Source organism: Psammomys obesus, unplaced genomic scaffold (assembly GCF_907164565.1).
Source record: "Psammomys obesus unplaced genomic scaffold, mPsaObe1.curated_primary_1811, whole genome shotgun sequence".
In the NCBI taxonomy this organism is placed as follows: domain Eukaryota; kingdom Metazoa; phylum Chordata; class Mammalia; order Rodentia; family Muridae; genus Psammomys; species Psammomys obesus.
The window spans coordinates 3,782,054-3,809,787 of NW_026587032.1; the positions used below are offsets into that span (position 1 = coordinate 3,782,054).

Consider the following 27,734-nt stretch of genomic DNA (forward strand, 5'->3'; position numbering starts at 1 on the left):
CATCATCATCATCATCATCATCATCATCATCATCATCATCATCATCATCACTATCTGTTTCCTAAGAGAGAGTGTAAGTGGAGTTTCCAGATCCCTTTGTTCTGGTGTCCTCAAATGTGACTTGAGTCTATCACTTCTTGTAAACCTTTGGTTTGATGATTCTTCTTTGTGATGTCCACATCCACACTCTTGGACGTGTCTCTCTTGCTAAGCATTTCTCTTTCTCTTCACTCTTGGGCTTAAAAATGGCCGAATCAAGCCAGGTGTGGTGGCACACGCCTTTAGTCCTGGAACTCAGGGAGGCAGAGGCAGGCAGATCTCTGTGAGTTTGAGGCCAGCCTAGTCTTCAAAATGAGTCCAGGACAGCCAAGGCTGCACAGAGAAATCTTGTCTAGAAAGAAAAAATGGCTGTGCTGGTCTTATGTTAACTTGACACACAAACTAGAGTTAACTGAAAGGAGGGACCCTCAGTTGAGAAGAGGCCTCCCTAAGATCCAGCTGTACGGTGTTTTCTTTAAGTAGCTTATCTCTTTTCACCCTTATATCACCAAAACTTGGGCTATGCCTGCTGTCCCAGGGAAGGGTCTAAGTCCCTGTCTGCTGAAGCCGGTGACCAGCAGATTTCCTGGGACTTTGTGTGGTCATGGCCCTGTCCATCTCCTCCCTCCCCCCATCCCTGCAGGGCCTCACTCAGGACTGTAAAAATGAAGAGTGGAGGTGGTGATGAGTGGGAAGGCTCCCTGCACATCAGACTCTTTCCGCCTCCTGGGCGGCTGTCAGTCACGCTGATGCAGATGCAGGAGAGCACTTTCCAGACGAATATATAGAAGTGGGTTGCTGCGTCAGAATGTAGCTCTCCATGGACCGAAAGAGAAAATAATAGAGCATTACCCTCCCAAATAAGAAAACTGAGCAGAGGAGATGGCTCAGTGAGAAAAGTGCTTCCTTGGGTGAGCAGCCGAAACCCCAGTGCTTGGGGGAGGGGTTAGGCAGGAGCATCCCTGGAGCTTTTTGGCCAGCCAGTCTACTCCAATTGTGAGTCCCAGTTTTAAAAATAAAGTGGACAGTGACTGAGGAAGGTGCCTGACACCCACTTCTAGCCTCTGCGTGTGTGTGTGCAAGCACGGTAGCATACATCTGTATACACACACATACACACACACATGAGAAAGAGAGAGAGAGAGAAAGAAAGAGAGAGATCCTGGCATTTTCAAATGCGTGAATGAAATTGGCAGGTCCTGTCCTACCAAGTGAAGTGAGCCTGCCACAAAGACAAGTGCTTTCCCACCTCATTTGTGCATGTGGCCTGTGGCAATCAAACTCACAGGAGCAGAGGGTGTGGGGCCTGGGCTTCAGTGAGGTGTTGGGCAAAGGGTGCAGAGACTCAGTTACGAGAGATGACTAAACTTTGGGGATCTGGTATTGTGATCCCAATCCTGATCCATCTACGAAGCTGAATCTGCCAAGAGGGTAGGTCTTAGGTGCATGTTGCGTACCCACATATGCGTGAGGTGACGTGTATATTCATTAACTTGATTGTGGTGTTTATTTTACAATAGATAGCAACCCACATCAAGGTAACACCTTGGTGCAGCTTCAATGCATACACTCTCAAATTTGGTTAGTCAGTTATACCCCGGGAAAGAGTGGGATAAAAAGGGAGATGCAGCATGCTGGTAACAGCTCTGGTCTCCGAGAGTCCGCTGTGGTATTTAAACCCGTGGTCTGGTCAATGGCTGCTCGGGGTGGCCACTGGGAATATTGTTATCTCAGAGTCAGCATGCTCAGGGGGGAAGTGCATCTTTAGACATTCAGAGACTTCTGTGAGGTGACCCAGAAAGGTGTAGCCGTCTTTTTCGGACTAGAGCCCAGGCCGCCTGTTTCTCACAGGGACTTAGACCTACTTAGAGTGGCTTCTCCTGGCCCGCCTCCTCCACGTCTTCCTTCCTGGACCTGCATTATCCTACAGCAGACATGCCTCACCTCTGCTCAGCTAGGGTCAGACACAGCTTCTTACCAGTGTGCCAGCCAGCATGCCAGCCCTCTTGCCCCCTCCCAACAGTGCTCACATGAGCTGGCTTCCCACCTGTGATGGGCTTGTATTGTTTCCCCTGGTCTAACCCCAGTTCCTCCCTGGACTCAGACCCTCCCAGCAAAGGCTAGGCTAGTCATGGATGACAGAGAGCTGAGCAACCATTTGTGGTTCCCAGAGAATGGGCCGATTTCTAATGGGTTCTAATTACCAGTCAGAACCATGGCCTCCCAGCAAATTCTTGCTTGGGTCCAAGGCAAGTACTTTACTGCTGCGCTACCAGAAACATTCGTTTCTGGGTGGCAGACCTACCCTTCATCTACCAGCTCCCCCCTTGCCTCAGCAGTAGGACTCCTACCCAGAACAAAGACACTATTTGCCAGCTTCTCTTGTAATTAGGTGTGGCCTAAGCTCAAATCGACATCCCCAGGACATGCAGAAAGAACATCTCAGTGGCTTTCTTTTTAAAGTTGTTCCAAACCCATTCCATTAACCATAGTGATAAGCATGGGCTCACACCAGTCTGTAAACACAACCTCACACCAGTCTGTGATGCTGGATGAGCATCTGAAACGGCCTGGGGACCTGGAGAGCATCATGGCTGCTTGCCACCCACCTGTGTTGTAGTGCTTGGTGCAGTATCTCAGGTCCTTCTCTTCTTTCAGGATAAACTGAGGCAGGGTCAGGTCATCAGCCACCTGCACGGCTCCCTGCTCCTGCCACTCAAAGATGAGGTCATTCATGGTGTATCCAACTGGCAGGGATCAGAAGAGGGAGCAGTTAGCAAGGTCTTTGCATTATGCTTAGAGGTGGAGGCTGGGCAGAGCCCCAGATCGTGGTGGAAGTCAGGGGATCCCTGATGCCTTTCCTTCGCCACTGCCTCACAAAGGAGATGAAACTTGTTAAATTGTTTAGATTCATTCTCCAGCCCCTCCCCCCCACCTAGGTCTGTCCTGGGGCCTTGCCCCTCACCCCATGGGGAAGGGTGATTGACACCAGTAATTCTTGCACGTGCCAGCCCCAAAGTTGTTGTTGGTTTTTCCCCTCCCTACAGGTTTTCCTCTGGGGAGTGAGTCTACCACATGTGTTCTTGATGAGAAGAGTATGTGGGGAATAATGAGCCAATCAAGCCAATCAGCTTTTTGGCTCAGGACCATCTCTCTTTAATTTTTTTTTTTTTGGGGGGGGGCATGGTCTCATGTAGCCCAGGCCAGCCTCGGACTCACTATGCAGCTCAATCTGTCTTTAAACTCACAATGGTTCCGCCTCAGCCTCCTGTGGTGTGCACTGCCTAGCTATTTCCTACCTCGTGTGTGTGGTGTAACGAGTATGTGTTTATGTGATCGTGTGTGTGTAGGCCAGAAGCTCATGTTGGGTGTCTTCTTCAATTGCTCTCCACTTTATTTGATTTCAGAAAATATTTTATTGTTATTTTAAAATAGTGTGTGTGTGATTGTGTGTGTGTCTGTGCAAGCTACACACATGTAGATGGCTTCCGAGACCAGAGGTGTCAGATCTTCCTAGGGCTGGATTTTTCAGATGGTTGTGAGCTGACCAATGTGGGTGCTAGGAACTGCACTGGGGTCCTCTGCAAGACTGGCATGAGTTCCTTTTTAAAAAAAGTTCTACTTATTATTATTGTGTGTACATTGGGGCTTTGCCTGCACACATGATATCTATATCCCCAGGAACTGGAATTACAGACAGTTGTGAGATGCCATGTGGGTGCTGGGAATTACACTCAGGTCCTCTGGAAGAGCAGCCAGTGCTCTTAACTGCTGGCCCACCTCTCCATCGTCTCCCTTATTTTTTGAGACAGGTCTCTTCACTGAACAGGAAGCTCATTGCTTCAGTTAGGTTGGATGGCAAGTGAGTTCCAGAGATCTGCCCTGCGCCATGCCCTAGCCCTGCTTGGCTTTTACATGCACGCTGGGGATACAGTCTTGTGCTTCTTCTGATGCCTGTGTGGCAGGCACTTTCCCGACAGAGCCTTTTCTCCCTGACCCTGTCTCCTGCTTCCAGCAATAAACCCCGATATTCCTCTTTGCTAGAGTGACTTGTGCAGCCAGTTGACTACCACCCCTGCCGACATGAGCATCTGCAGAGCACGGTTCCCCTCGTCCACTTCTCTTCATTCCTGGCAGGCACATTCACGAGGGGCCTGGCACAGTGCCTCGTCCTGGGAGGGTGCCGCAGATGACAAAGCCTGTGCCCAGTGAGACAGAGCAGGGGAGTCATATTCTAATGCATTTTCTCAATGCAAGTCCCTTCACTTGGTACTCTGAGTTATAAAAGTACTCTCCTGGGGTTCAGGGATTAGGGAATTTCTGCCTGGCACGGGTAAGTAGGAGCTTGGCTCCTTAAAAACAAACAAACAACAAACAAACAAACAAACAAACAAACAAACAAACACTGATTCGGACTCACAGCTTTCCAGTTGCATGATACACGTCTGCACATCCATCGGGAAATTCTTCAGGTCCATGGGGCAGGCCAGTGTCAGGGTGATTCTGGAAAGAGAAGGGACAGGGCAGATGCTGGGACCACATTTAGGGAGTCTGCACCTCCATACTTTGGCCAGTTGAAATCACTGTTTCAGGGTGGGGACCAGTGACCAGGGGATTGGTGCTTATAGCTTAACTGTATGTACATTTCCAGACTCCTGGGATGGAAGAGGAGGCCTGGCAACAGGAAGGAGGTGGCCTCAAGTCACCAGCCGGAGGGCCTTCTGGGTTTCTCTGGATCCTTCTTGGAGGATAGAGAATGATTTTCAGCAGGTTTCTGGGGTGCCAGGAGCTGCCCCCATGCCAGCTCTTCCGTCAGGTAGATCCCAGGTTTTCCACCGAGTCCCCAGCTTCAGGTACTCCCACGCTTCGGCAGGAAGCCCTGCACATGGCTCTTGCCTGCTTCCAGTCACTTGATGGGCCTGTCAGAGGTGAGTTCAGAGACTGCCCCCCCGCCCCAGCTGTTTCCATTCAACCAACTCACATTTGTGGGTTCAGGCAGGGGTAGAAGGAAAACAGTGGGTCAGTTATTTATTTTGAGGCCGCAGCTCCAGAGCCAGAGGGAGCCCTTCTCTAACATTCCAGGCTGGTAGCTCAGGCTGCAATACAACCTTGAAAGTCTTTGCTCACACCAGAGCACTGGCTGCAGAGCAAAGAGAAGGGCTCTTAGATAATCTCCCTACCTCACCCACAGGACACACACCTAGGAAAGGATGAGCTGCGATTGTGCTAAAGTCGCGTGGATCTAACTTTTGCATGCTGAGTCCTCGTGGCTCTTGGGTTGGCTGACACGCTCTCTATCCTGCTAGCCCAAGGCCTGACTCACTTCTTTGAGATACCCAGCTGGAGATGTCTCCATAGGACATAGCTACCGCCTCCTCAGCTACACACTTGGCCCTTTGGGAATTTCCCTTTCCAGCTCATAATACTTCAGGTGTGTGTGCTCCCCTTTAAGGACAGAACAAAAGCAGAAGCGGGATGGGAAGAGGGAAGAGAAGAGAGGCAGAGAAGGGGCGGGAGGAGTGGAGGGAAAATTTCTGTCTAAAGGCCCATTTCTGAAGATAAAAGCTCTGAAGTGGGGCAGCTGTCAGGATGGGTTAATTTCCAGATGTTGGATGACCTTGGGACCATCGCTTTCTGCTGACCTGTCCTTCTGTCAGGTTGCGCTGGGACTTGGTTTTCTGGAGACATGAAACTGTCCTGGCAGCAGTGAATTCTAGGCAGAGGTGACCCTCCCTCCAGCAGCCCATGTCAGGGCCTGGCAGGGCCTTGGTGGCTGACGCCCAGCCCATGTCATTCTCCATCTAGATGTGGCTGGAAGGGCAGACTCAAGCAGCGGTGCTTCTGCTGCCCCTCAGGGGTGAGGGTCTCTTCCACAGAGCCTGCGAGGGACTGACCCCAATCATCTCTGAGGTCAGGATCAGCCCAGTCTCCCCGCTTTCCACCCTGCCTCATTCTGGATATTTAAGGCTCTTCTCTGAGTGGGAGATAAAACTTCTCCCCCAGTGAGGAACTGAAGGTGTGAGGAATGGCCATTTAGTACTCTGAAGCTCTTTTAAATCAGAACACTTCCGTTCGTTATCATGTATTGATGTGCCTGCCGGTGGAAAGTGGTGGTTGGTGGCCATTCTGATGCTCCAGGAGTTCGGGGACCCACCTGGAAAGCTGTGGCTCTTCTGATCCTCCAGAGAGCAGGGGACCCACACTAGTACCCCATCAGAACCTACTCCCTGACAGGATCCATGGAAGACTGGGTAACTTTCCTAAATCCCCACACACTCACTTCTTTGATGTACATAATAGGGATCATCAAACGTAGTTCATGAGTTATATAGCGATATAACACATGAAAAGTGTTTTGCATAGTCTGTTTTCTAAGCTGCCATTGTTTCGAGTGTGGGTCCATTTTTCCACTTCTCCATGTCCATTATCCGCTGTTCTTTGCCCCAGAGAAGGAGATAAGGGACTAGGTGTGTATGTGGCAGGGAGTGGGAGTCATAGGACACTTTGAAAGCTTAGCACCTAATCAGTCTACAGGATACATTCAGGGGGAGGGATCTTGTTTCCCAAGGCTTAATACAAGGCGAGTAGGGTTTGAAGCAGGAAGGCAGCAGCCCTGGTTTATCTTTGTGGACTGTGCCATTTACATGGTGGTGCCTGTTTTATCCCTACCTGCTCCAGGGCATGGCTGGCATGCCCTGCCCTGGAATGGGGCTTCTCTCCCAGAGGCTCTTAACTATATAATCCAGACATTTTGATTCCCAGGCCCTTCCCCCCTTTCCTCTTTTTTTTTCTTTTCCCCCTTCCTGCTCTCTCTCTTTTTCCCACCTTCCTTCCCATCCCTTACTGCTCCAATAAACCTCAGTTATATAGTAGAGCTTCTCCCCATTAGCTCATTCCATTTTATTTAATCAGTCAGTGCTATTTACCACCAAAGCTTCTGTGTCTTCTCAAACTTTGTTCCCCTGTACTTGCTACTGATCATGACTGGGAAATCTACTTTGTCTTTGTTGAAACACAGGGTGACTCAAACTCCACCCTCCCTCACAGGCCCTTCCCACCCTCTCTCCTTGCTTTTGATGAAACCCGCTCCTATGGTTCCCTGGCCTTGCTGGCTCTGGAACCCACCTGATGCTGTAGAGAACGTTGCCATTCCGGGAGATTCTCAGCAGTTTGTTGTCGGTGGTGATCTCGTGGAAGTGGGCCCCCTTCTCATTGGCAAAGAACAGGTCAGGTTTCCAGATGGAATCCAACATGGACGGGTCAAGGTCCAGAGAGTCATCAGGGTATTCGTTGTAGGCCAGACGTGGGTCATTCCACTGCTGCCTCAGGAAGATGTTGACCCGATAGTCCTGCAGCCGAGAGAGCAGTGGGGGTGGGGTTAGACTCCGGGGCCAACTCTCAGAGGCTTCAGTGCTTATGGGCCCCAAAACCTATCCTGGAAAAGGCTGAGAGTGGGTGCATGTCTGGGGACCAGGGGACCAACATCACCCCTCTCTCTCCATCCTCAGCAGAGTATATGCAAATCTGAACTTTAGAAGAGACCTTCTATTTTGAAGGTATTTTAGCTTGGCATGCTGTAATGCCTGCATAGGCAGTTGAGGCAGCAGTACTGCCATTAATTTGAGGCCAGCCTGGGTTACATAGCAAACACCAAGTCAGCACTGCAGAGCATGACCCTGTCCTAAACAACAAACAAACAAACAAACAAACAAACCAAAATCAAACCCAACAACAAATTAAACATACATTCAAAGACTAATGTAAAAGATCAGCTTCTTTCCTTCCCTCCCTCCCTCTCTCCTTTCCTCCCTTTCTCTTTCTTTCTTTCTTTCTTTCTTTCTTTCTTTCTTTCTTTCTTTCTTCTCTGTGTATCCTTATCTGGCCTGGAATTCACTCTGAAGACAAGGCTGGCCTTAAACCCACAGAGATACACCTGCCTCTGCCTCCTGAGTTCTGGGATTAAAGGTGTGTACTGACACATTCAGCTTACTCCTCCACATTGTAAAGGGATAAGTATAAAAAATAAAAAAGAAGTTCAAGGTCATTCATAGCTATACAGTTTGAGGTCCATGCTGGGATACAGGGGGTTCAGGCAGGGGCAAGGCAGGTCCTGCTGAAGCTTTGTTCAACTGCTCTGAGGATCACAGAATTGCTGAGAGGCCATTTTATTTCCATTCACACCTAGGAAAGCTGTCAGGAACCTGGGCAGATGTGCCTAAAGAATATTCCACAAGAAGAAAATATTTCAGTAGGAAGTCTTTTAGGGGTTTGAGGGGCTCAGTGGTTAAGAGCACTTGGCTGCTCTTCCAGAGGATCCAGATTCAATTCCCAATACCCATATGGCAGCTCACAACCACCTGTAACTCCAGCTTTCAAGGCAGTTAGACATCCTCTTCTGGCTTCTACCAGCTGCACACACGCACTCACTCTCTCTCTCTCACACACACACATACACACAAAACACACATATAAAAATAAAATAAGACTTAAAAAAAAGAAAAGTTTTAATTTTGCTGGAGAATTACTATAAACTTGGAGTCCATGAATACAGTAGCACCACAGATGGACTTTGAGGTGTGTTTCTCTTACCCAAGGCAGAAGGGCAGAGCATCCGTGTTGGGCTCTCAAAGATCAATGACCCGAGGTCGGACATTTGGTGCCAACCTTCAAGAAATAATATGCACACACGGCTCCCATACACCCACACCCATGCATAGCCCACCAACATGCACCTGCCCTCACACACATCTTCACACACTGGAGATATGTCACTTTTTCCCTGAGGGTGCCATAAGATGAGGCCACGCTGTGCTTTCTTTTGGGGTGCTGCTTCTGGATCCTCGTTAGTCTTGGTCAGTCACTGGCAAGGATGAATGAAAACAAATGGTGTTCCCGTGCCCATTCTACCCCTGCCCACGGCCTCCCTTGTGCCTCATTCTGGTGGAAGTATTGATAGCTTCATAAAACGTTCCAAAGCATTTCATAGGATTTTCCTAGAACTTAATTGCAGCCTGTCCCTCAAGCCCCATAGAAGGTGATGTTTGGCTTCATAATCTCAGGTCGTATGAGTCCCGCAATGGAGGCTGGGCCTGGATATTGTTTAAAGTTTTGTTTGTTTGTTTGTCTGTTTGTTTTTAATTGTATAGCTGGAGAAATGTTTCAGCAGCTAAGAGTACTTAAGAAAAAAAAAACCCTTCCTTCCTTCCTTCCTTCCTTCTTCTTCTTCTTCTTCTTCTTCTTCTTCTTCTTCTTCTTCTTCTTCTTTTCTTTCTTTCTTTCTTTCTTTCTTTCTTTCTTTCTTTCTTTCTTTCTCTCCTTATTTTTTTGTGTGCAGCACATGTGTGGTGGTCAGAGGACACCTGGAGGGAGTTATTATCTCTTCCCACCATATGGGTCCTGAAGATTGGTCTTAGGTCATTTATGATTGATGATAAGCACCTTTGTCTACTGAACCATCTCTCCAGGGATGGCTGCTCTTCCAGAGGACTCAGGTTTGATTCTCAGCACCTATGTGGAAGCTCACAACCATCTTTAACTCAGTTCCCGAGAATCTGACACCCTCTTCTAGCCTCCAGAGGGACCATATGAATAGACCTCCATGAGGTGAAATACCCATACATATCAAATAAAAATTAAAAAAGATTCAAATTACCATTTGCCTAGTTTCTTAGTCTCTCTCTCTCTCTCTTTCTCTGTGTGTGTTGCATGCACAAGCATATGAGTGAAGATGTGAAGGTCAGAGGGCAACTTTCAGAGGTATTTCATTCTTTCCTTCCACTATGTAGGATTCTGGACTCAAACTCGGGTTGTCAGGCTTAGTGGCAAGTGCCTTTACCTGCTGAGCCATCACACCAATCCTGCATGCTGGGTTCTGCTTTTCATGCTTTGGTCACATCTCCAAAGCTGGCCCCTCCTCTCCATCTCCCTTGGAGCTTACACATACAGTGTGCTAGGGTGGGTTCTGGGAAAGTCATCTGGAAGTGAACACTCTATGAATGGTTGGGCAGAAAAAGCCTCCAGTCCCCAAACAACAGCCATACTCTTGATGTTCCTGCTAGTGACATGTCAAGACTGTTCATGTAGCTTCGAGGAAGGAAAGGAAGTGACATTTCTTAAAATGTTTTCCATACTGTCACACACATTTAATTCTCACAAAAGCTCTGAAAGCAAACACTCAGATTCCCACGGCAAGGGGTGGGGGAGAAATGGGCTTGGAAAGGCCCAGAGATGTGTCCAAGAACAGGGCTCATGGGTTGGGGAATGTAGGGCTGGAATCACATTGACCCAACCCTCTAGTGAGCACTTGACTTGGATGGAGGAAGTTGACTCTTGCTTTGGATACTTTGGTCCTTGTTGCCTGGCAAATTCTGTGAACTCAACTTAAGCCCTGCCACCTTTTGGCTCTGGATGTACCAGGTACCCCTGGCTTTCTTGCTGAACTCCCAGAAGGATGAAATCCTCACAAACATCCAACCGAGTGCTTCCTCCCTGGGAGCGGCTCTTCTCCCAAGTATGATCAGCCGCAGCTGGCAAGGATGACGGTAAACGTGTGTTTCCCTACATCATCTCTACCGCCCCTAATAGTCCTCCCCTGGTTTCGTGTTGTATTGTTTCTTTTCTGCAGAAATAGTGCATGTGAACAAATAGAAAGGTGCATTGTTTGAAAGAAGGAACAGGCCCCATGGATCTCATTATAAAATGACTCATGAGAGTCAGAGCAAGAGACTAGAGCAGCATATTGTATGGTCCCTGTTGCCTGACTTCTCTGGCAGACAGGTTCTCACCATGGAGTTTTCCTCTTGGGGTTGGTAAACAGTTGTGGGGAATGTAGCTCAGGAGGGATTGAAATGGCTGGTATAATGGGCTGAAAGCTAAGTGCTGCTTAGGTTTCTTAGCCTTACACCTTGCTGGCTTGCTTTTGGACACGTGTGGGAGTCCACGTGCGAGGTCATGGGTCAGAGAGGCAACGGCGGAATTCTCCGATCCAGGACTTACAGTCCTGCTTTCAAATCTCTGAAGTGTGGGCTATCAGAAGAGTAGCCCAACTGTCTTCAGCATCGATTCAGCCATTTTGTAAGACTCAAGATTCACTGACACTCTGACCTCTGGTAACTGGACAACCAGTTTTTGTTTATAAGACCATGGAAAGACTCACCCATCTATACATCATCCATCTATCTATCCACCTGTCCATCCATCCATCCATCCACCCATCCATCCATCCATGCATCCATCCACCCATACTCCAAACATTTGAAGGTTTCCTTTGTGTCACTAATAGTTGGATTTTTCCCCTCTTTCTTTATGATGTCTAGTTTAACATTCTAACATCTAATGGGTTCCTCTAAATTCAGAACTGGTGGTGAAATATGAAGCTCAGAACCTTTGAACAGGAAATATGTCAGAGCTCATGAGGGTGTGTTATTGGGAAGGAGATGTGGAAGGCGAGAAGCCTACGAAGGATTACCGGAAGCAAGAGACACAGCAGTAAGGGATGGATGGAAGGTGCGAACTCACGTTCATATTTTTTTTATGTGTATCCCAGGCTGTCCTTAAGCTTTCCATCCTCCTGCCTCAGCCTCTTGAGTGCTGGATTATAAGTGTACACCACTGTACTTGACATCTTTTCTACATGCATCTTTTGAAGAACAAACAATGTTTTATTAATTGTTTTGGGTTGTGTATGTGTTTATATGTATGTGCACCTGCTATGGCACGGGGGGGGGTTGAGGTCAGGCTACAACTTTCGGGAGTTGGTCCTCTCCTTCTGCTGTGTAGGTTCTGGGTCTCTAGCTCAGTTTGTGAAGCGTTGTGGCATTTGCCTTTGCCAGCAGAGCCATCTTGCAGGCCCCTGTGCATGTTTTGCAGTCTCAGCTGTCAGCTCTCGAGGAGAGAGGTGAGTGAGTTTTGCTCTGCTAAACTCAGATTGACTCTTCTCATTGGATGCAAGCAGGCGGGCAGGCAGAGGCAGAAGCAGAAGCAGAAGCCAGATGCAGATGCAGAAGCAGAAGTTCTTGGTTTCTGCACTCGGAGAACTCAGATTTTCCAGCTTACAAGGCAAAATGTGGTCGCAGATATCCACAATAGGAAGCTCCTAGTATCAGGGGTCTCAGGATGTACCAACACACTATTATCAGAGGCATCCTCCAAAAGGTAGGGCTTGCCTCCAGCAAGGTGAGATGAGAATGTGGCACCTGAAATGCCCATTTCATTTTGTCTTTCCTCCTGAAGCTGGCATCTCAGAGCAGTTTTTGTGCAGTAACTGCTCATAGTATCTGCTTTGCTGGGAAAGAAGCCAAAGGCGTGTGAGGACAGAGGTTTGAATGCTTAGAGCAGCCATGAGGAATGGGGCCACAGCTTCAGGGTGTTTAAGAATGCAGAGAGTCAGGGGTAAAAAAGGACTCTCATGTAGAAAAAACTCAGCCCAGACAGAGCTGTGTAGGCGGGGGCATTCTTGTCTATGCAACCTAGAATAACAGTATCTTCCCCTTACTGAGGATCCTACTGTGAGCCAGGCATGTGTCTAAGCATGCTGCATAACTTGACATTTTTCTTTTTCAATCCTGAGAGGAATCCTGCTGCATAAGATTCTTTAAATCAACATGATTTAAAGAAAAGTGTGCGGAATGTGTTGGTGTATGCGTTCATGGGTTGGTATGTGTTGTGGTTTGAATGACAAACACCCCCAAACGTTTGAACATCTGGTTCTCAGCTGGTGGTGCTCTCTGGGAAGATTACGGAGCCTTGAGGAAGTGGGGCCTTGCTGGAGGAAGTGTGACACTGGGCTTTGAGGGTTTATAGCCTGGCTTCACTTCCTGTATTCTCTGCTGAGCGTGGAAGTGGTGTTACCAGCCAGCTTCCTGTCCTTGCTGCCATGCCTTCCCCATTATGATGGACTTTGTAGCTCTAGAATTGTGAGCCAGAGAAAGCGTCCTCCCATAAATTGCTCCTTGTCCGGTTATTTTATCATGGTGACCGAAAAGAAAGTAACACAGTGTGTGTAAGTTCAACTGCGTGTGTAAGCCAGAGGACAATTATCCTGTTGATCCTCAGGTGTTATCCACCTTTTATGCTCTCTCCCTCACCCCCTCCATTATGTCTGCCTGTCTGTCTGTTTTTTCTCTCTCTCCCCTGTCCCTCTGTCTCTCTTTCGGGCCTTGAGACAGGGTTTCTCCTTGGTCTGGAACTTGCCAAGTAGGCTAGGCTGGCTTACTAGTGACTCCTAGAGATTCACCTGTCTCTGTCTTTGGCTTTTAAAATGTGTATTCTGAAGCTCGGTGCTGTGGCACATGCCTGTAATCTCAGCATTCTGGGAGGTAGAGGCAAGCAGATCTCTGTGAGTTTGAGGCCAGCCTGGTCTACAAAGTAAGTCTTACTTTGTAGGTTATATAGAGAAATCCTGTCTTGAAAAACAAACAAACAAACAAACAAACAAACAAACAAACAAACTGTATTCTGAGACCATACTCAGGCCTGTGCTTGTAAAGTATGACTGAGCATCGTCCCAGCACTCAACTTGATTTTCAAGACAAAAGATGACTCAAGGAGATGAGTATGTTTAAGTCAGCATGTTGAAAAAGGGTTGAGAATGTACAAGTGGCTGGAGTTTGAACCTAATTTGTCTGATGATATAAAATTCACTCTCTTATTAGACAAGAGAAAAGAGTTCAAGGTGTATGAAATAGGAAGTCCAATTGTCCCTTTTTGCAGTTCATATGATTCTATACATGAAAACCCCAAAGACTCCAACAAAGGCTATTGGAAGTGATGAATGAATTCACTCAAGTGCCAGGATACAAACCAACATACAAAACCAACATACAAAAGCAGTAGCTTCTCTATGCACTAATAATGAATTTGCTAAGAACGAACGATCAAACAAAGAAACAAAAAAACCAGGAGAGCACCCTATTCAAAATGAAACAGCTACAAAATGAAACAAAACCCCAAACCCTAGGAGCTGAGGAAGTAACTCAGGGGATTGCTTGCTTAGCATACAGCAAGCTCTGGGTTCCATTTTCAGTGCCATATAAAGCAGGCGTGGTGGGAGAACACCTGTAGCTCCAATACTAAGGAGACAGAGGCAGGAGGATTACAAGTTCAAGGAAACGGTTGGAGAGATGGCTCAGCAGTTCAGAGCACTGGCTGCTCATGTAGAGGATTCCCAGAACCTGCATGGTGGGTTGCAACTATCTTTAACTCCAGTTACTGGGGTCTTCTGACCTCCTGGGGCACTGCATACATGTGATACATGGATATACTTGCACAACTACTCATACACATGAAACAAAGAAAAAGACTGCCAAGCTACATATGGATTTTGAAGACTGTCTGGTCTACAGGAGACCCTGTCTCAAATATAACGCCTGCCTCCATTCCAGCTCCAGGAATAAACTTAGCTAAGGGTGTGAAAGAACTCTTCAATGAAAATTACACAACTTAAAAAAAAAAAAACCGGCAAGGACTGTCTGTGACAAGAATACGAACTCAATGGCTGCCTCTTTGAACTCCCTCCTCTCCCCGAGGGAGGAGCAGCCTTGCTAGACCACAGAGGAGGACAATGCAGCCAGTCCTGAAGAGACCTGATAAACTAGGGTCAGATGGAAGGGGAGGAGGACCTCCCCTATACGTGGACTTAGAGAGGGGCAGGGAGGAGATGAGGCAAGGAGGGTGGGCATGAGGGAGGGAGCTACAGCTGGGAAACAAAGTAAATAAACTGTAACTAGTATAAAAAATAAAAATTTAATTAAAAAAATCTGAGGGTACTGAAACGTGGAAGGACTTTCTGTGTTCACAGATTGAAAGAACCATTGTTGAAGGACTCCTCAAAGCATTCATAGATGTTGTGAATTGGAACAACAGAGACATACTTCACAGAACTAAAAAAAATCTTAAAATTTATATGGAAGCACAAAAGTCCAAACAATCTTCAGTGGAAAGGACAAAGCTGGAGAGTAGTGGAAGCCGATTTTAAAACATCCTGCTGATCAACGGTTAAAAATGGTGTGATATTGGCACAAGAAAGATGCTTAGATCCACGAGGTAGAATGTAATGTAGTACCTGAAATAAATTCAGCAGCTTCAGCAGACTGCTTTTTAATGAAAGGTGCCAAAATCAGACACTGAAAAAAAAGACAACTTCATCGACACACACAGTGCAGGGAAAAACTGGACATCCATATATAGATGAAATTTCATTGTCTGTCTCTCACCCTCTTCAAAAAATTATCTCAAAGTAGATAAGACACCTTGATGTATGTAAACCCTGAAACTCTGAAACTACTCGAGGAAAATGTTGAAAAAAATATGTTGAGATGGTGGCACAGGCTGTGATTTTTTGGACAACTCCTACAGCACAGGAAACAAAAGCAAGAATGGACAAACTTAAAACACTTCTGCGCAATAAAGACAACTGTCAACAGAAAGAAGAGGGGATCACAGCCTGGGAAATGCTCTTAACTGGTGTGTAACCTCTCTAGCTCCTGAAGGTCTTTAAAAATCATTGCCATCACTCCCAACAGCCAGAGCAGGGGCTGTCTCTAACTCTGTTGCCTGTCTTTGGGACCCTTTCCTCCTACTGGGCTGCCTTGCCTAGCCTTAATAGGAAAGGATGTGCCTCGTCTTACTGCAATTTGCTATGCCACGGCTGGTTGGTATCCATGGGACGCTTCCCCCTTTCTGAAGAGAAACAGAGAAAGAGTGGATGAGCATGGGCAGGTGGGGAAGGAAGGACTGGGAGGAGAGGAGGGAGGGGAAACTGTGATTGGGATGTAAAGTAAGTAAATACATTAATTAATAAAAAATCATTGCCATCATTTACACATATGTTACTGCTAGAAAGTCTGTGGAGACTTCAGTCTCAAGTGCATATTTACACATGGTCCAGGGAAGCTAAACAGATTTTTCCCAAGGATGCCAAGCAGTTCCATGACTGAGGCAAGGCTTACATGAGGTGACGGTTAGTGTTAACTGTCAACTGGACAAAATGTAGAATCATTTGAGAGATGGGCCTCTGGGCATGCCTTCGCATATCATCTTGATTGTGTTAAGCGAGTTGGGAAGGCCTGCCCACTGTGCGTGGCACCATTCTCTGGGGAGGAGATCCCTGGACTGCAAAGGTGAAGAAAAGGAGCTGAACAACAGCATGCATTCACTACTTTCTGCTTATTCCTCTGCCTAGAGCCATTTATTTTTAATTGTGTGTGTGTGTGCCTCTGTATTTGTATCTGTACCATGTATGTGCAGTGCCCATGGAGGCCAGGAGAGGGCACCAGATCCCTTGGAACTGGAGTTATTACAGGTGGTTATGAGCTGCCATGTGGGTGCTGAGAACTGATCCTGGGTCCTCCATAAGACCAGGTAAGCAGCTAAGTTCTCTTAACCACTGAGCCAATTCTGCAGTCCCCTTTCTGCTTCTTGACTGTGGCTGTATTGTAACCAGCTACTTCAAGTTTTTTATTGTCTTGATCCACCCACTGTAGTAGATTGCGCTTTGGAATTGTGAGCCAAAATAAACCCTGTCTTTTTCAAGTTGTTTCTGTCAGAGTTTTATATCACAGCAGTGAGAAAGTAGCTAAGACATGTGGCCATTTTGACCTTCACCTCACTTCTTTTCCTACTTTGTGTTGTGTAACTTTGGAAGTTGTCTCACGGTCAAGAGACACTCGCAAAGGCTGTTATTTGAACCCAGTAAGTTAGTGCCATCCAAGCATTTAACCAGGCTCTTTCTGAGTTCATGACCCCTCAGTGCCATCAGGTATGGCACAGAAGTGTCACAGAGGGCAAAGGACGGGAAACATCTGTTCCGGCTCTCTAAGTGTCCACTTTCTGATTTGGTTGAAGAACCGGGTCCACTGTGTGCTTTCCTCAAGTCTAGAGCTGGTGGGTGCCCACACCCTTTCCTGAGGTCCCTTCAGTTTTCTTGATAGCTTCCACTCAAGAGTGTTAGAGGCACATCTCATCCCTTTCCAGATGCCCTGTTTGAACCTTAACCTCCCCTAGGTCACGACACCACTGGTCACTTTCCCAGTTGGATAATACACATTCAGAAGTTAGCATTGCTGACAGGATCCAAGAGAGTGGCTCGGGTAAGTGGAGCAAAGGATCTTGCTTGTCTTTATGGGGCCTAAAATCCCAGTGTGACTCCCAAAATCATACAATAATGCTGACAGCATCTGCTGTGATGGGATGTTGAATATTTGCTAGAACTTTGTACAAATCGTGTCTCTAAACGTCTTTATCATCCAAGCATATGGGGCTCCATGACACCCATTTCACAGGATGGGAACAAAGTCACTGGCTTGAAGCAGAGATCAGTCTTATCTAATTTTTAAATAATTTTTTTTTGTGTATGTGTTACTTGTGTGTGAGCATACGTGTGCTACAGCATACATGTAGATGCCAGAAGACAATGTGGGAGTTGGTTCTTTCTGCCTCGTGTATCCGGGAGATTGAACTCAGGTTTTTTGTTTACCTGTAGGTACCTTGACTACTGAGATATCTCACCATCCTGAGGTCAGGTTCTAATCCGAAGCCACACAGTTGGTAAGCACTAGGCTGTAGATATGGGATCCAAGACTTTTGGTTTTCAGTTCCACACTGTTCTGATAATTGTATACTGTACTTTGATTTTTTTTTTTCATAAAAGAAAAAAAAAAGGCAGGGGTGGTGGCACCTACTTTTAAACCCAGCATTTGGGCTACAGAGTAAGACCTTGTCTCTAAAACAATTTTTTTTAAAGCCAACCTCCATCTGCTTTATATTAAAATCTGTTTTCAGTGTTGATTTTTATATTAAAACATTTTAAGGTGTTTTAAAATTAAATATTTGCTATTTAAATATTAAATATTCTGTTCAATATTTTAAAATGTTACTCAATGTAAAATGAATGTAATTTTTTCTTTAAACTCTACATCAGAAATGAAGGAAGGAATAGAGTAAGCAGGGTCTATCAGGACCCTGCTGGGATGTGTCACAGTGTGTGAGAACGTCAGGAGGACGCTTGTTTAGGAGACTGAAAATGTGCTCAGAATGACAGGCAGAGTGTTGCACACCTTTAATCCCAACCCTAGGGAGGCAGAGGTAGGCAAGTTTCTGAGTTTTAGGCCAGTCTGGTCTATAGAGCAAGTTCCAGGACAGCTAGGGCTACACAGAGAAACCTTGCCTTGAAAAAAACAAACAAAAAACAAAACAAAATAAAAAAAGATGGAAAAGAAAAAATACAGGTGGACTTGTAACTGGCTGTCGAAGGGGTCCAGACTGAAGGGCGGGTGTTAACTTTGAAAGACAGTCTGTGACCTGTAGTGGTGAAAGGTGCACTCACTGGGAAAGGAAATCACTAAGAGGGCTGAATGGAGGCAGGGAAGGTTTGTCAGTAGGCAGGATGCTTGCGTCACACACATGGAGGCCCGAATTTAGCGTCCACGTAAAAGCCTAGCACTGTAGTGTACATCTGCAACTCTAAGGCTGCAGGCGTGGAGATGACAGGAATATTCCGAGGACTCACTGGCCAGCAAGTGAAATGGCAAACCCCAGGGCCAGTGAGAGACCCTGTCTTGGATTTCAAAGACAAAGAAAAGGTGGAGAGGAATAGAGGGGACACCTGGTGTTGACCTCTGGAGTTCACAGACACTCACTCCCATGTGTGCCCGTGTACGGCTGCTGCCCACCCCCCAGAGGTAGAATGGAAGTACCCAGCATTCTTCTCTTTCAAGAAGGACCGAGACCAAAACCATCTTTGCTTTTTTATATGGGGGAACACTGGAATGTGGCAGGGGAGAGATTAGAATTCTGAGGGTCTAATGGAAACTCAGGATGACAGTCTAGAGAGGCGACTCCCTGATCAGTGACCGTGGCTTAGATTGGAGCCAGAAGGAAGCCAGGGTGCAGGGCAAAGGTCAGCAGATCCCCAGAAGTGGATCTTAGACACAAAGGGAGTCTCATAGTTCTCAGCTTTGAGGCCGGTTTAGGGAGTCCACACAGCAGCACAGCCTCAGGGCGGGGAAGGAGCTCCTATGGTTTCTGCCTCTCTCCCTTGAGCTTGGTGGCTATGTTCATCTTGAAAGTGGAGCCACCACTTCAATGCTCCCTCCACTGCGACAGCACCTCTCCATTCCCACGGCTCCACCAGCATCTGGTCATGCTCACACAGATGCTGCCAGTCAGGCCTGAGAAGATAATTGTGACTCTGAAACCTAAGTCTACATGGTGCTGTGCTTTTCCATGGACCGGTGGTCCGGCCCAGCACTAACAGCAGCCCAAGACTGTGGAATCTGCCAGCATGTCTATCCAGGGTCTGAGATCCGGCCCAGCTAGCAGTGCTCATCCCCAACTAGCATTGCTGCATAATGATGCCCCCAAATCATTGGAACCCAGGGAACTTGATGATCTCCATTTTTTTTTTTTTTGTATTGTTTTGAGAGAAAATAATGCAGCTCAGGGTTGTCTCTGACTGGCCGTGTAGCTGAGGATAACGGTGGACTTCTGTCCTTCTGCCTCCACCCCTGAGCTCTGGGATTGCAGGTATGGACAAACAGAGCTGGTTTGTGTGGAAGCCAGGGCTTCAGATGCTTCATCAACTGAGCTCCAGCTCCAGCTGGATTACTATTGAGGGAATCACATTAGTGAGGTGACCAGCAACCAAAGCCTGAGCACGCCAGCCAGCCAACACCTCAGTGCCTTCCATAGGACAGTCTTTACAGAAGCTTCTTCACAGAGCTGGTAGGTATGGCTGCCCCTCAAGGTGCTCAGCTATCGATGCAAAGAAACATGCTGAGCCAGGAAACAGAGCTGTTCTAAAGGAATGCAGCGAGGATCTGGTGACTGCCACCGAACACAAGAAGGCTCTAGTTACTGCCACGAAAAGAAGGAAATCAATGACATGCCCGAAAAGGGATTAAAAATAATGACCTCAGGGAAATGCGGTGGTGTGAGAGAGAACACAGAGAGGTAATGTGACCAACTCAGGAAAAGAATTCAGCATCTGGGGGACGGTGTGAGAAAGCCAGCAAAAAGAAAGTGGTCCTGAAAAAAGAACCAGGCACTAGCTGTGCTTTGAAAGGTCCCATCAATAAGATGAAAATGAGACTGAACCTACCTGAGACCCAATGTACCAGGACTAAGAGAAGAGAAAGAAGGAATGACAGGACTTATGAGACAGAAATTAATGAGCGGAACTTTGCATCGTGGGCATTCTGGAAAGAGGAAAAGGCATTCAGGAAGGCTGTTTAATATAACACCTATGGAAGCTTGCCAGATCTTCGGAGACGTGTGGACTTCTAGATCCACGAAGCCCGAAAGTTTCCACATAAGGGGCTGGAGCTATGGCTCTGAGGTTGAACTCTCCCAGGGGATCAGTTTCCACATAAGGGGCTGGAGCTATGGCTCTGAGGTTGAACTCTCCCAGGGGATCAGAGTTCGGTTCCTAGCCCTCACATCAGGTGGCTCCCTACTGACTGTAACTCAAGTTCCAGGGGAGCCCGTGCCTTTGGCTTCTGAAGGTATAGGTACACATGCATGAAATTAAAATGATAAAAAATGTTTTTTGGGGTGGCATGGAGAGATGGATAAGAGGCCAAGAGCACTGGCTGTTCCTCTAGAGGACTTGGGTTTACTTCCCAGCACCAGAATAGCAGCTTACAATCTTTATTAACTCCAGTCACAAGCGATCTGACCATTTCTTCTGGCCTCTGACAGTGGTCATCAACCTTCCTAAGAGTTCTCGACCCTTTAACACAGTTCCTTATGTTGTGGTGATCCCAAACCAGAAAATTATTTTTTTTTGTTGCTACTTTATAACGGCTACTATTATAAATCATAATGTAACTATCTGTGTTTTGCAATGGTCTTGGGCGACCCTGGTGAAAGGGTCCTTCTATGTCCAAAGGGGGTTCACAAACCACAGGTTGAGAACCACTGCTCTAAGAAAACCAGGCGCTCACATGGTGCATAGATGTGCCTGCAGGCGAAACACCATGCACAGAAGATAAAGCAAAAAAGCAAGATTTTAAAGTCTTCAAATACGAGATGGCTTCAAGAGTGAAAGTACCCGCGGCCAAGCCTGACGACCCGAGTTTGATTCCAGGAGCCACACAGTGGAAGGAAAAGACGGACTTGTGCAAGTTGTCATCTGACCTTCACAGGAGTGCTGTGGGGTGGCCCCTCCCCCACAAACAAACAAACAAACAAACAAAAAACAAACAAACTAAATAAATAAATAAAAGTCTCCAAAGAGACATAACCCAGAAAGGTCCTTTCTGGGCTACTATAGCAAAGACTGCCAGCATGTCAGGCAGACAGCCAAATGTCTACTTTTTAATCCCAGCACTTGGGAGGCAGAGGTAGGTGAATCTCTGTGAATGTGAGGCCAGCCTGGTGTACATATCCCACAGTTTTATTGGCTACCTGGTGAGACTCTGTCTCAAAAAAGTCAGATAAAGAATTCTCTAAAAAGTGAAAGAGAAACATCAAGCATAGAAGGAAATCCCCATCAGACTGAACATACATTTTTTTAATGGGATGATACGCTCAGAATAGAAAAGAAAGCCTCTCTCTGAGAGTCAGACTAATAACCGAGATGCATATGAACAGACTTGGTGAGCACCAGCCTCAGCCATAGCCATCTGTGCATACTTTCAATGATCGTATACAGGAACTTGTTTTCTTTGGACGGGGTCTCATGTAGCCCAGGCTGGCCTCAAACTCACTATGTAGCTGATGATGACCTTCAACTATCTATCCCTCCTGCCTCCACCTCCAGAGTGCTGGCTTTTTATGCAGGAACCATTGTGTCTGATTTTATGTGGTGCAGGGGATTGAATTCAAGGCTTCAAACACACTAGACAAGCACTCTACTTGTCTGAGTACTTGACTGAGCTGGCCCCCTGAGCCCCTTAGGCATATGTTCTTATTTAATGAGTAGAACCCAGCTGTATTGTAGTGTATCTCATTATGAGGATGCTTCTGCAGACATGTTGGAATAATCCTGCAGCACAAGAAAAGGAAGGTCACGGAGCAGGGGTTTAGCAGTTAGTGATGCGGTATCTCCTGAGGTTCAGGGTCTCCATGTCCCGATGAGCACTGGCTTATGCATGTTCACAGCGAATGGATGTGTGTACACGTGTTCAAGTGTGTGCGTGCATGCACCTGTGCACGGGTGTGCCTGTGCATGAGGAGGCCTGAAAGTTGGCATCTTCCTTGGTTGCTCTCCACCTTACGTTTCTGAGACAAGGCCTTTTACCGGGACCCAGACCTTCCCAACTAACTGGCTAACAAATCCCAGGGATCCTCTTGTCTCCGCCTGCACAGCACCGGGATGATAGGTGAGCTCTGCCCATCTTTTTATGTGAGTGCTGGGATTGGGACACAAGTCAGCACGCTTGCACCGCAAGCATTGTGCCTGCTGTCTTTAGTTTTAAATTTTATTTATATTTTTCATGTGTATGTGTGTGTGCGCGCTTTGCATGAGTTCATGCACATCACATGTGTGCCTTGTGTTCACAGAGGCCAGAAAATGGCATAGGATACCCTGGAACTGGGGTTGCAGGCAGTTGTGAGCTGCCTTGTGGGTATTGGGAATTGAACCTGGATGTTCTGGAAAAGCAGCCAGTGCTTTTAACCACGGAACCATCTCTCCTTGTCCCTGGAAAAGGGCTATGAGGTTGTTAGGAAAATATTCTAGCCTGGATGGAATTTCTAAGACAGTTTATTTCTCTTTGTCCTGGTTTTGTGATTGCTAAAAGTAACAGTTGCTTGGGCTTGCTAGTGTGTGGGCAGGGGCACGGGAGTTCCTTCCCGAGCATGTGAGCAGGCCTGGCTGCCTTGGTGAGCACAGCAGCAAGCTCCTTTGTGAATAGGAATAGCTTGGCAGTCTGGTCCCTCTACCAGTCTATTTTAGATGACATGGTTGAGTCAACTCTCCTATCTGAATTTGGTCAGATGGAGAGCGCTAAACTCTGGGCTGTCATAAACTCCCAGCATCCTCCTCAGTGGAGGGCTGAGGTGGACAATGAGAAAATGCTTCCAAGACTTCCCACAGACTCATTTTCTGCCTGTTGCAGAATCTAATGGCCTCTGCCTCCTCTTCGTCATCACTGGAGTGTTAAGAACCTCTGTAAGTGGGAGGGATGCACCATGTCTCGAAAAAATTGGAAAGATGTTGATTGTTTCCCTGTGAGTTCTTATGAATTCAGTGCCATCCTAGTTAGGCCTGGAATGGATTTTTATTGGCTTCAAAATGTTGATTGAGGTTCATTGGGAGGAAGAGTGGGCTTCATGAAAGCATGCTATGTGAGTGCTGAACAATATCACAGTGAAACTCAAAATTTATACAATTAATATGTAGCAATAACTCATGCAATCAATATGTAGCAATAACTCACTATAACAAGACAGAACAACACGTTGCAAAGCACTATGCTTAGGTATTGGATCCCATCATGGCGACACCCCCCAAATGAATACTGTGGGGGGGGGGGAGAAAGTGCTGTGACACTAGGCCTTTTTCAGTGTTGTATTGTGTGAGACTTTCAAAAGGCGCTGGACCATTGAGGCAAGGTAAATGAGCCGCTGTCCTTATCCCTTCATCTGAGAAATGTCATTGAGTGACTCCGGGAAAGTAATCACCCAGAGTTATATATACAGGTGTATTGGGGCTGTAACTTCTTCACTGACACTGCGGTCCCAGATACTTCATGAATCTGTGTGGCCCTGAGATATGTTATTTATTTATTTTTTCTTGGAGTTGAAACTGGCCGAGGCTCTCAAGTTCATTGACTAAAAGAGTTCTCTCTTCACGGAGCTCAGAGACAGCCACACTCCCCGAGGACTCCATGAAATAACTTGCAAGGCCCATATACCTATGATGCTTGAGGGACTTAGAGAACCACAAGGTCTGTGGCATTTCCCAGAGCCATCTCTCCATTGACTGCTTCTTTCCATCCCTTCCCCAGTATTAAAGAGCCCAAATGCATTGGAATCACATAGCCCTTCCTCTTCCCCTAACTCTCACTGACTAAGTGCCCTAGAGACCAAAGTTACTGGAAGCCCCATTGTCTCTGTAGAACCTCTAAAACACTCTAGAGGTCTTGCCTCCAGCTTGCTTCTCCCATCTGACTATTCATCACCCTCTTTTGTCACCTTGTGAACCTTGACCCCTCCAACTTTAATTTCTTTTCCTACATATTTGTTTCTGTGTTCTTTGTATTACCATAAAGAATGGAATGATTAAAAATAATACAGTGTATACCAGCAAAAATGGCTGCTGGTAGGGTCAAGAAAGCCTTGTGAAAGAATAGAGGACTCTGGCAGACAGGACTACAGAGTTTTACAGTGAATTAAGGAGTACTGTTGGTGTAGGGACAGGATGAGAGAAGGAAACGAAGATTTGAGGCTAGGAATTGTGTAGATAAAATTCAATTTAGGAGAAAGACAGTATTTCAAACCACACCTTTAATTCCAGCACTTCCCAGTAGAGGAAGGAGGATCTAAAGTGAGTTTAAAGACAGGCTGGTCTTACATAGTGAGTTCCAGGCCAGTCATGGCTGCATGGTGAGACCGTGTGTGTGTGTGTGTGTGTGTGTGTGTGTGTGTGTGTGACCATGAAAACCAACCCCAAACCAAAACAAACCAGTGGCTACTTTAAAAATTGTTTTAGGAAAAAAATGGTGTTGGAACAAGTTATGGTGGCCTACATCTGTAATCCTAAAATTTTTTGAGTTGGATTTGGAGTGGGGGGGGATCAGGAACTTAAGACCATCACAGTACTATAAGAAGCTAAAGGGCAGACTAAGATACAGGAGACCCTGTCTAAAAAAACAAAACAAAACAAAACAAAACAAAACAAAAAAACCCAAAAAACACAAACAAAAGCAAACACCAAAAGTGTTGAAGTACTTGCTACTCAGCCATAGAAAGATAGAATTTTAAGCAACCAAGGAATAAATACTCCACAGAAAAATAGACAAAGTGGATGAGAGAGTTGCAGACGGAAAAAATGAAAGAGAGAAATCTAAGGCTCAGGTGAGTAAGAGTGCTCGCTGCCGCAAAAGTGAGAGGAGCTGATTTTGGGTCCCTAACATGTGCTTCAGAAGCCAGGTGTGGCCATGCATGCTGGCGATCCCAGCACGGCTGCACGTGGAAAAAGGAGAGTTCCTGCTGTTAACTGGCCAGCCTTGTTGAAAAATGGCAGGCTCCAGGTTCAGTGACTCCTTGTCTCAAAAGTATAAGGCAGAGAGTGATAGAGGAGGGCAATGCACATCATCCTCTGGTCTCTGGGTATGTCTTACACACACACACACACACACACATACACACACACACATACACACACACTCACTAAATAAATAAATAAACAAACACAATAAAGTTCTTAAAACGGAGGAAGGGACACCAGGTCCCCCCCCCCTTATCTTCCCCTTTCCCTCTCTTCCCCTCTCTCCTTTCTTTTCTTCTTTCTATCTCTTCTCTTTCTCTCCTTTTTTTGTATCTCTCTCTCATTTCCTCCCTCCCTCCCTCCCTCTGCATAAGGAAGAAGCCCTGAAAGGATGCTGTAGAAGATAGCTCTGTCTCCAAGCCAGGAAGCCTGTCTCCCTGGAAACCAACCCTGATGGCACCTTGACCTTGGATTCTAGGCTCCAGAATTGTGACGGAGTCAATTGCTCATGTTTGCGCAGCCCACCCTGAGGGGCACAGCAGCACTCAGCCTTGCAATGCATTGCATCCTTCCTGGCTACATGTGTTGGTTGGTATGGAAACAGAGTGCTGAGCTCGTACCTGAGGACCAAAGTCCCAGAGAGCCCTCTGGTCCACAGCAGACTCTGGACGAGGGAGAAATGAACCTTTGTTGTTTGGAGACACATGTGTTGGATCTCCCACCCTGGGGAAGTCTAGCCCAAAAGATGTCAAATGGAACCAGAGCTTGAGAGCTCAGTGTCACACTTAGCATCCACAGGGCTGTAGACGAGGAGGAAAGAACACAGGGATAAAGCCAGGGCAGCAAACAAGAAGAAGCAGAAGGGCATCTCCTTGTGCTTCTGCATTGGAGCCCTTGGCTGATAGCTCAGTGGCTGGTAATGTCTTTTTAGTTCTGCAGCAGTCATAGAAGGCTTGCTTGTCTGGTGCTCTGTGTGAGCCTGTGCCTCACTCTTAGAGACAGGTGCTCAGAGGGAACTGCACTAAGGGGTGTTTCATGGTGGCAGAGCAGCCTAGTTTCTTTTCTGTACTGCAATGAACACTCTGACCATAATTAACTTAGGGCAGAAAGGATTTATTTGGGCTTAGACTTCTGGTCCAGTCCATCACCGAGGGAAGTCCAGACAGGAACTCAAGGTAGAAACTTGAACAACTTGAACTTGAACCCAAGGAGGATGCTGTCTGCTTACTTGCTCACAGGCTTATGATTTGCTAACTTTATTGTACAGTCTAGGACCACCTGCCTAGGGGTGGTGCTGCCCATGGTGGTCTGGGCCCTCGCACATCAATCAAGACAGTCCCCTCCCCACAGACATGCCCAAAGACCAACCGGGCCCTGGCAATTTCTCCATCTGGGCTCTCTTGTCAGATGACTCTCAGCTGGGTCAAGCTGACAATGCTAACGTAGATAAAAATACACTGTCCAGCTGCATGCACACATCTTTTCCTATAGACTGATGAGCCCGGGGCACACATGCTCACAGCTGTACTTCTCTTTGATGTTACGTGTCTATTTCCAAAATGGGACATGCATCCATCCACGCGTGCACGTGTGTTAATCTACATAGCCCCACAATCCCTCAGTAAATGTTGCAGCACGCACAGGCAGCCTCATAGGCACATGTGTATGGGATAGCTGGCTGCTTGCTGCTGGGTTCTGCTCTAGATCAGTGGTCCTCAACCTTCCTAATGATGCGACCCTTTAATACACTTCCTCGTGTTGTGGTGACACACCCCCCAACCCTAAAATTATTTTGTTGCTGCTTCATAACTGTAATTTTGCCACTGTTGCGAATCATAACGTAAATATCTGATATGCGACCCCCAAGGGGGCCATGACTCACAGGTTGAGAACCACTGGTTTAGATACTTCTCTTGTAGACAGAGAGCTGCTGTAGAAGGGGTCTTTCTCCACCTCCCTTCCCCCGCCGCCATTCTTACTCCTGCCTTCTGAGACGGCTCTGAGGTTAGATGAGGGCTAAGGTGGTCGTTTTCCTCCTCTTGGTGGGATGAGGAGAGACCACTATGGTTTTTCTACACCCCCCACTCTGTTATTCTGGTGAATAAAATCAGGTTCCCTGAGAAGGAGGGAGAAAAGAAGGGCAGGCAGGAAGGGAGGGAATGAAGACTCAGACTGGGCTCTCCAGTTGCTTCTATAGTACTGTCCTGCTGTTCTGGGGAACATTGCAATGGAGCCTGGGAAGGTTCTGACATGGTGACTTCACTTACATTGCCACAACCCCTTGGCACCCAGGCAGCTCTCTGTATGGCTGGAGAGGTGGAACCCTCGGGATTTGTGGTCAAAAGCAATCCTCCCTCTACCCTCCCATTCCCTGTCAGTCAGCGAGCTCCCTCTCAGCTCTGATGCCCTTACTGAAATGAGGCAAGCAATCGGAATGATCCCAAGCACTTAGGAGAACATGAGCTTGGAGGTGAGAGGGGTCTGAGTTCAAAGTCTACTTAGGCTATTTACTAGCTGTGTGTCTTTAGATAAATACCCTAAGGTT

General features: G+C 46.9%; 1 protein-coding gene and 1 pseudogene across 1 annotated transcript in view; one reads left to right on the forward strand and one right to left on the reverse strand.

Moving 5' to 3' along the window:
• Nucleotides 1-27,734, reverse strand: part of Glra1 (glycine receptor alpha 1) — an 85,999-nt gene that overhangs the window by 13,456 nt on the left and 44,809 nt on the right. Inside the window, exons 4-6 of the mRNA XM_055602860.1 lie at nt 7,165-7,388; nt 4,460-4,542; nt 2,649-2,786 (exon numbers count right to left, since the gene is read on the reverse strand). Of these exons, the coding sequence (XP_055458835.1) occupies nt 2,649-2,786; nt 4,460-4,542; nt 7,165-7,388 (445 nt within the window). The remainder of the gene's footprint in view (nt 1-2,648; nt 2,787-4,459; nt 4,543-7,164; nt 7,389-27,734) is intronic.
• Nucleotides 23,475-23,962, forward strand: LOC129673156 (protein UXT-like; annotated as a pseudogene).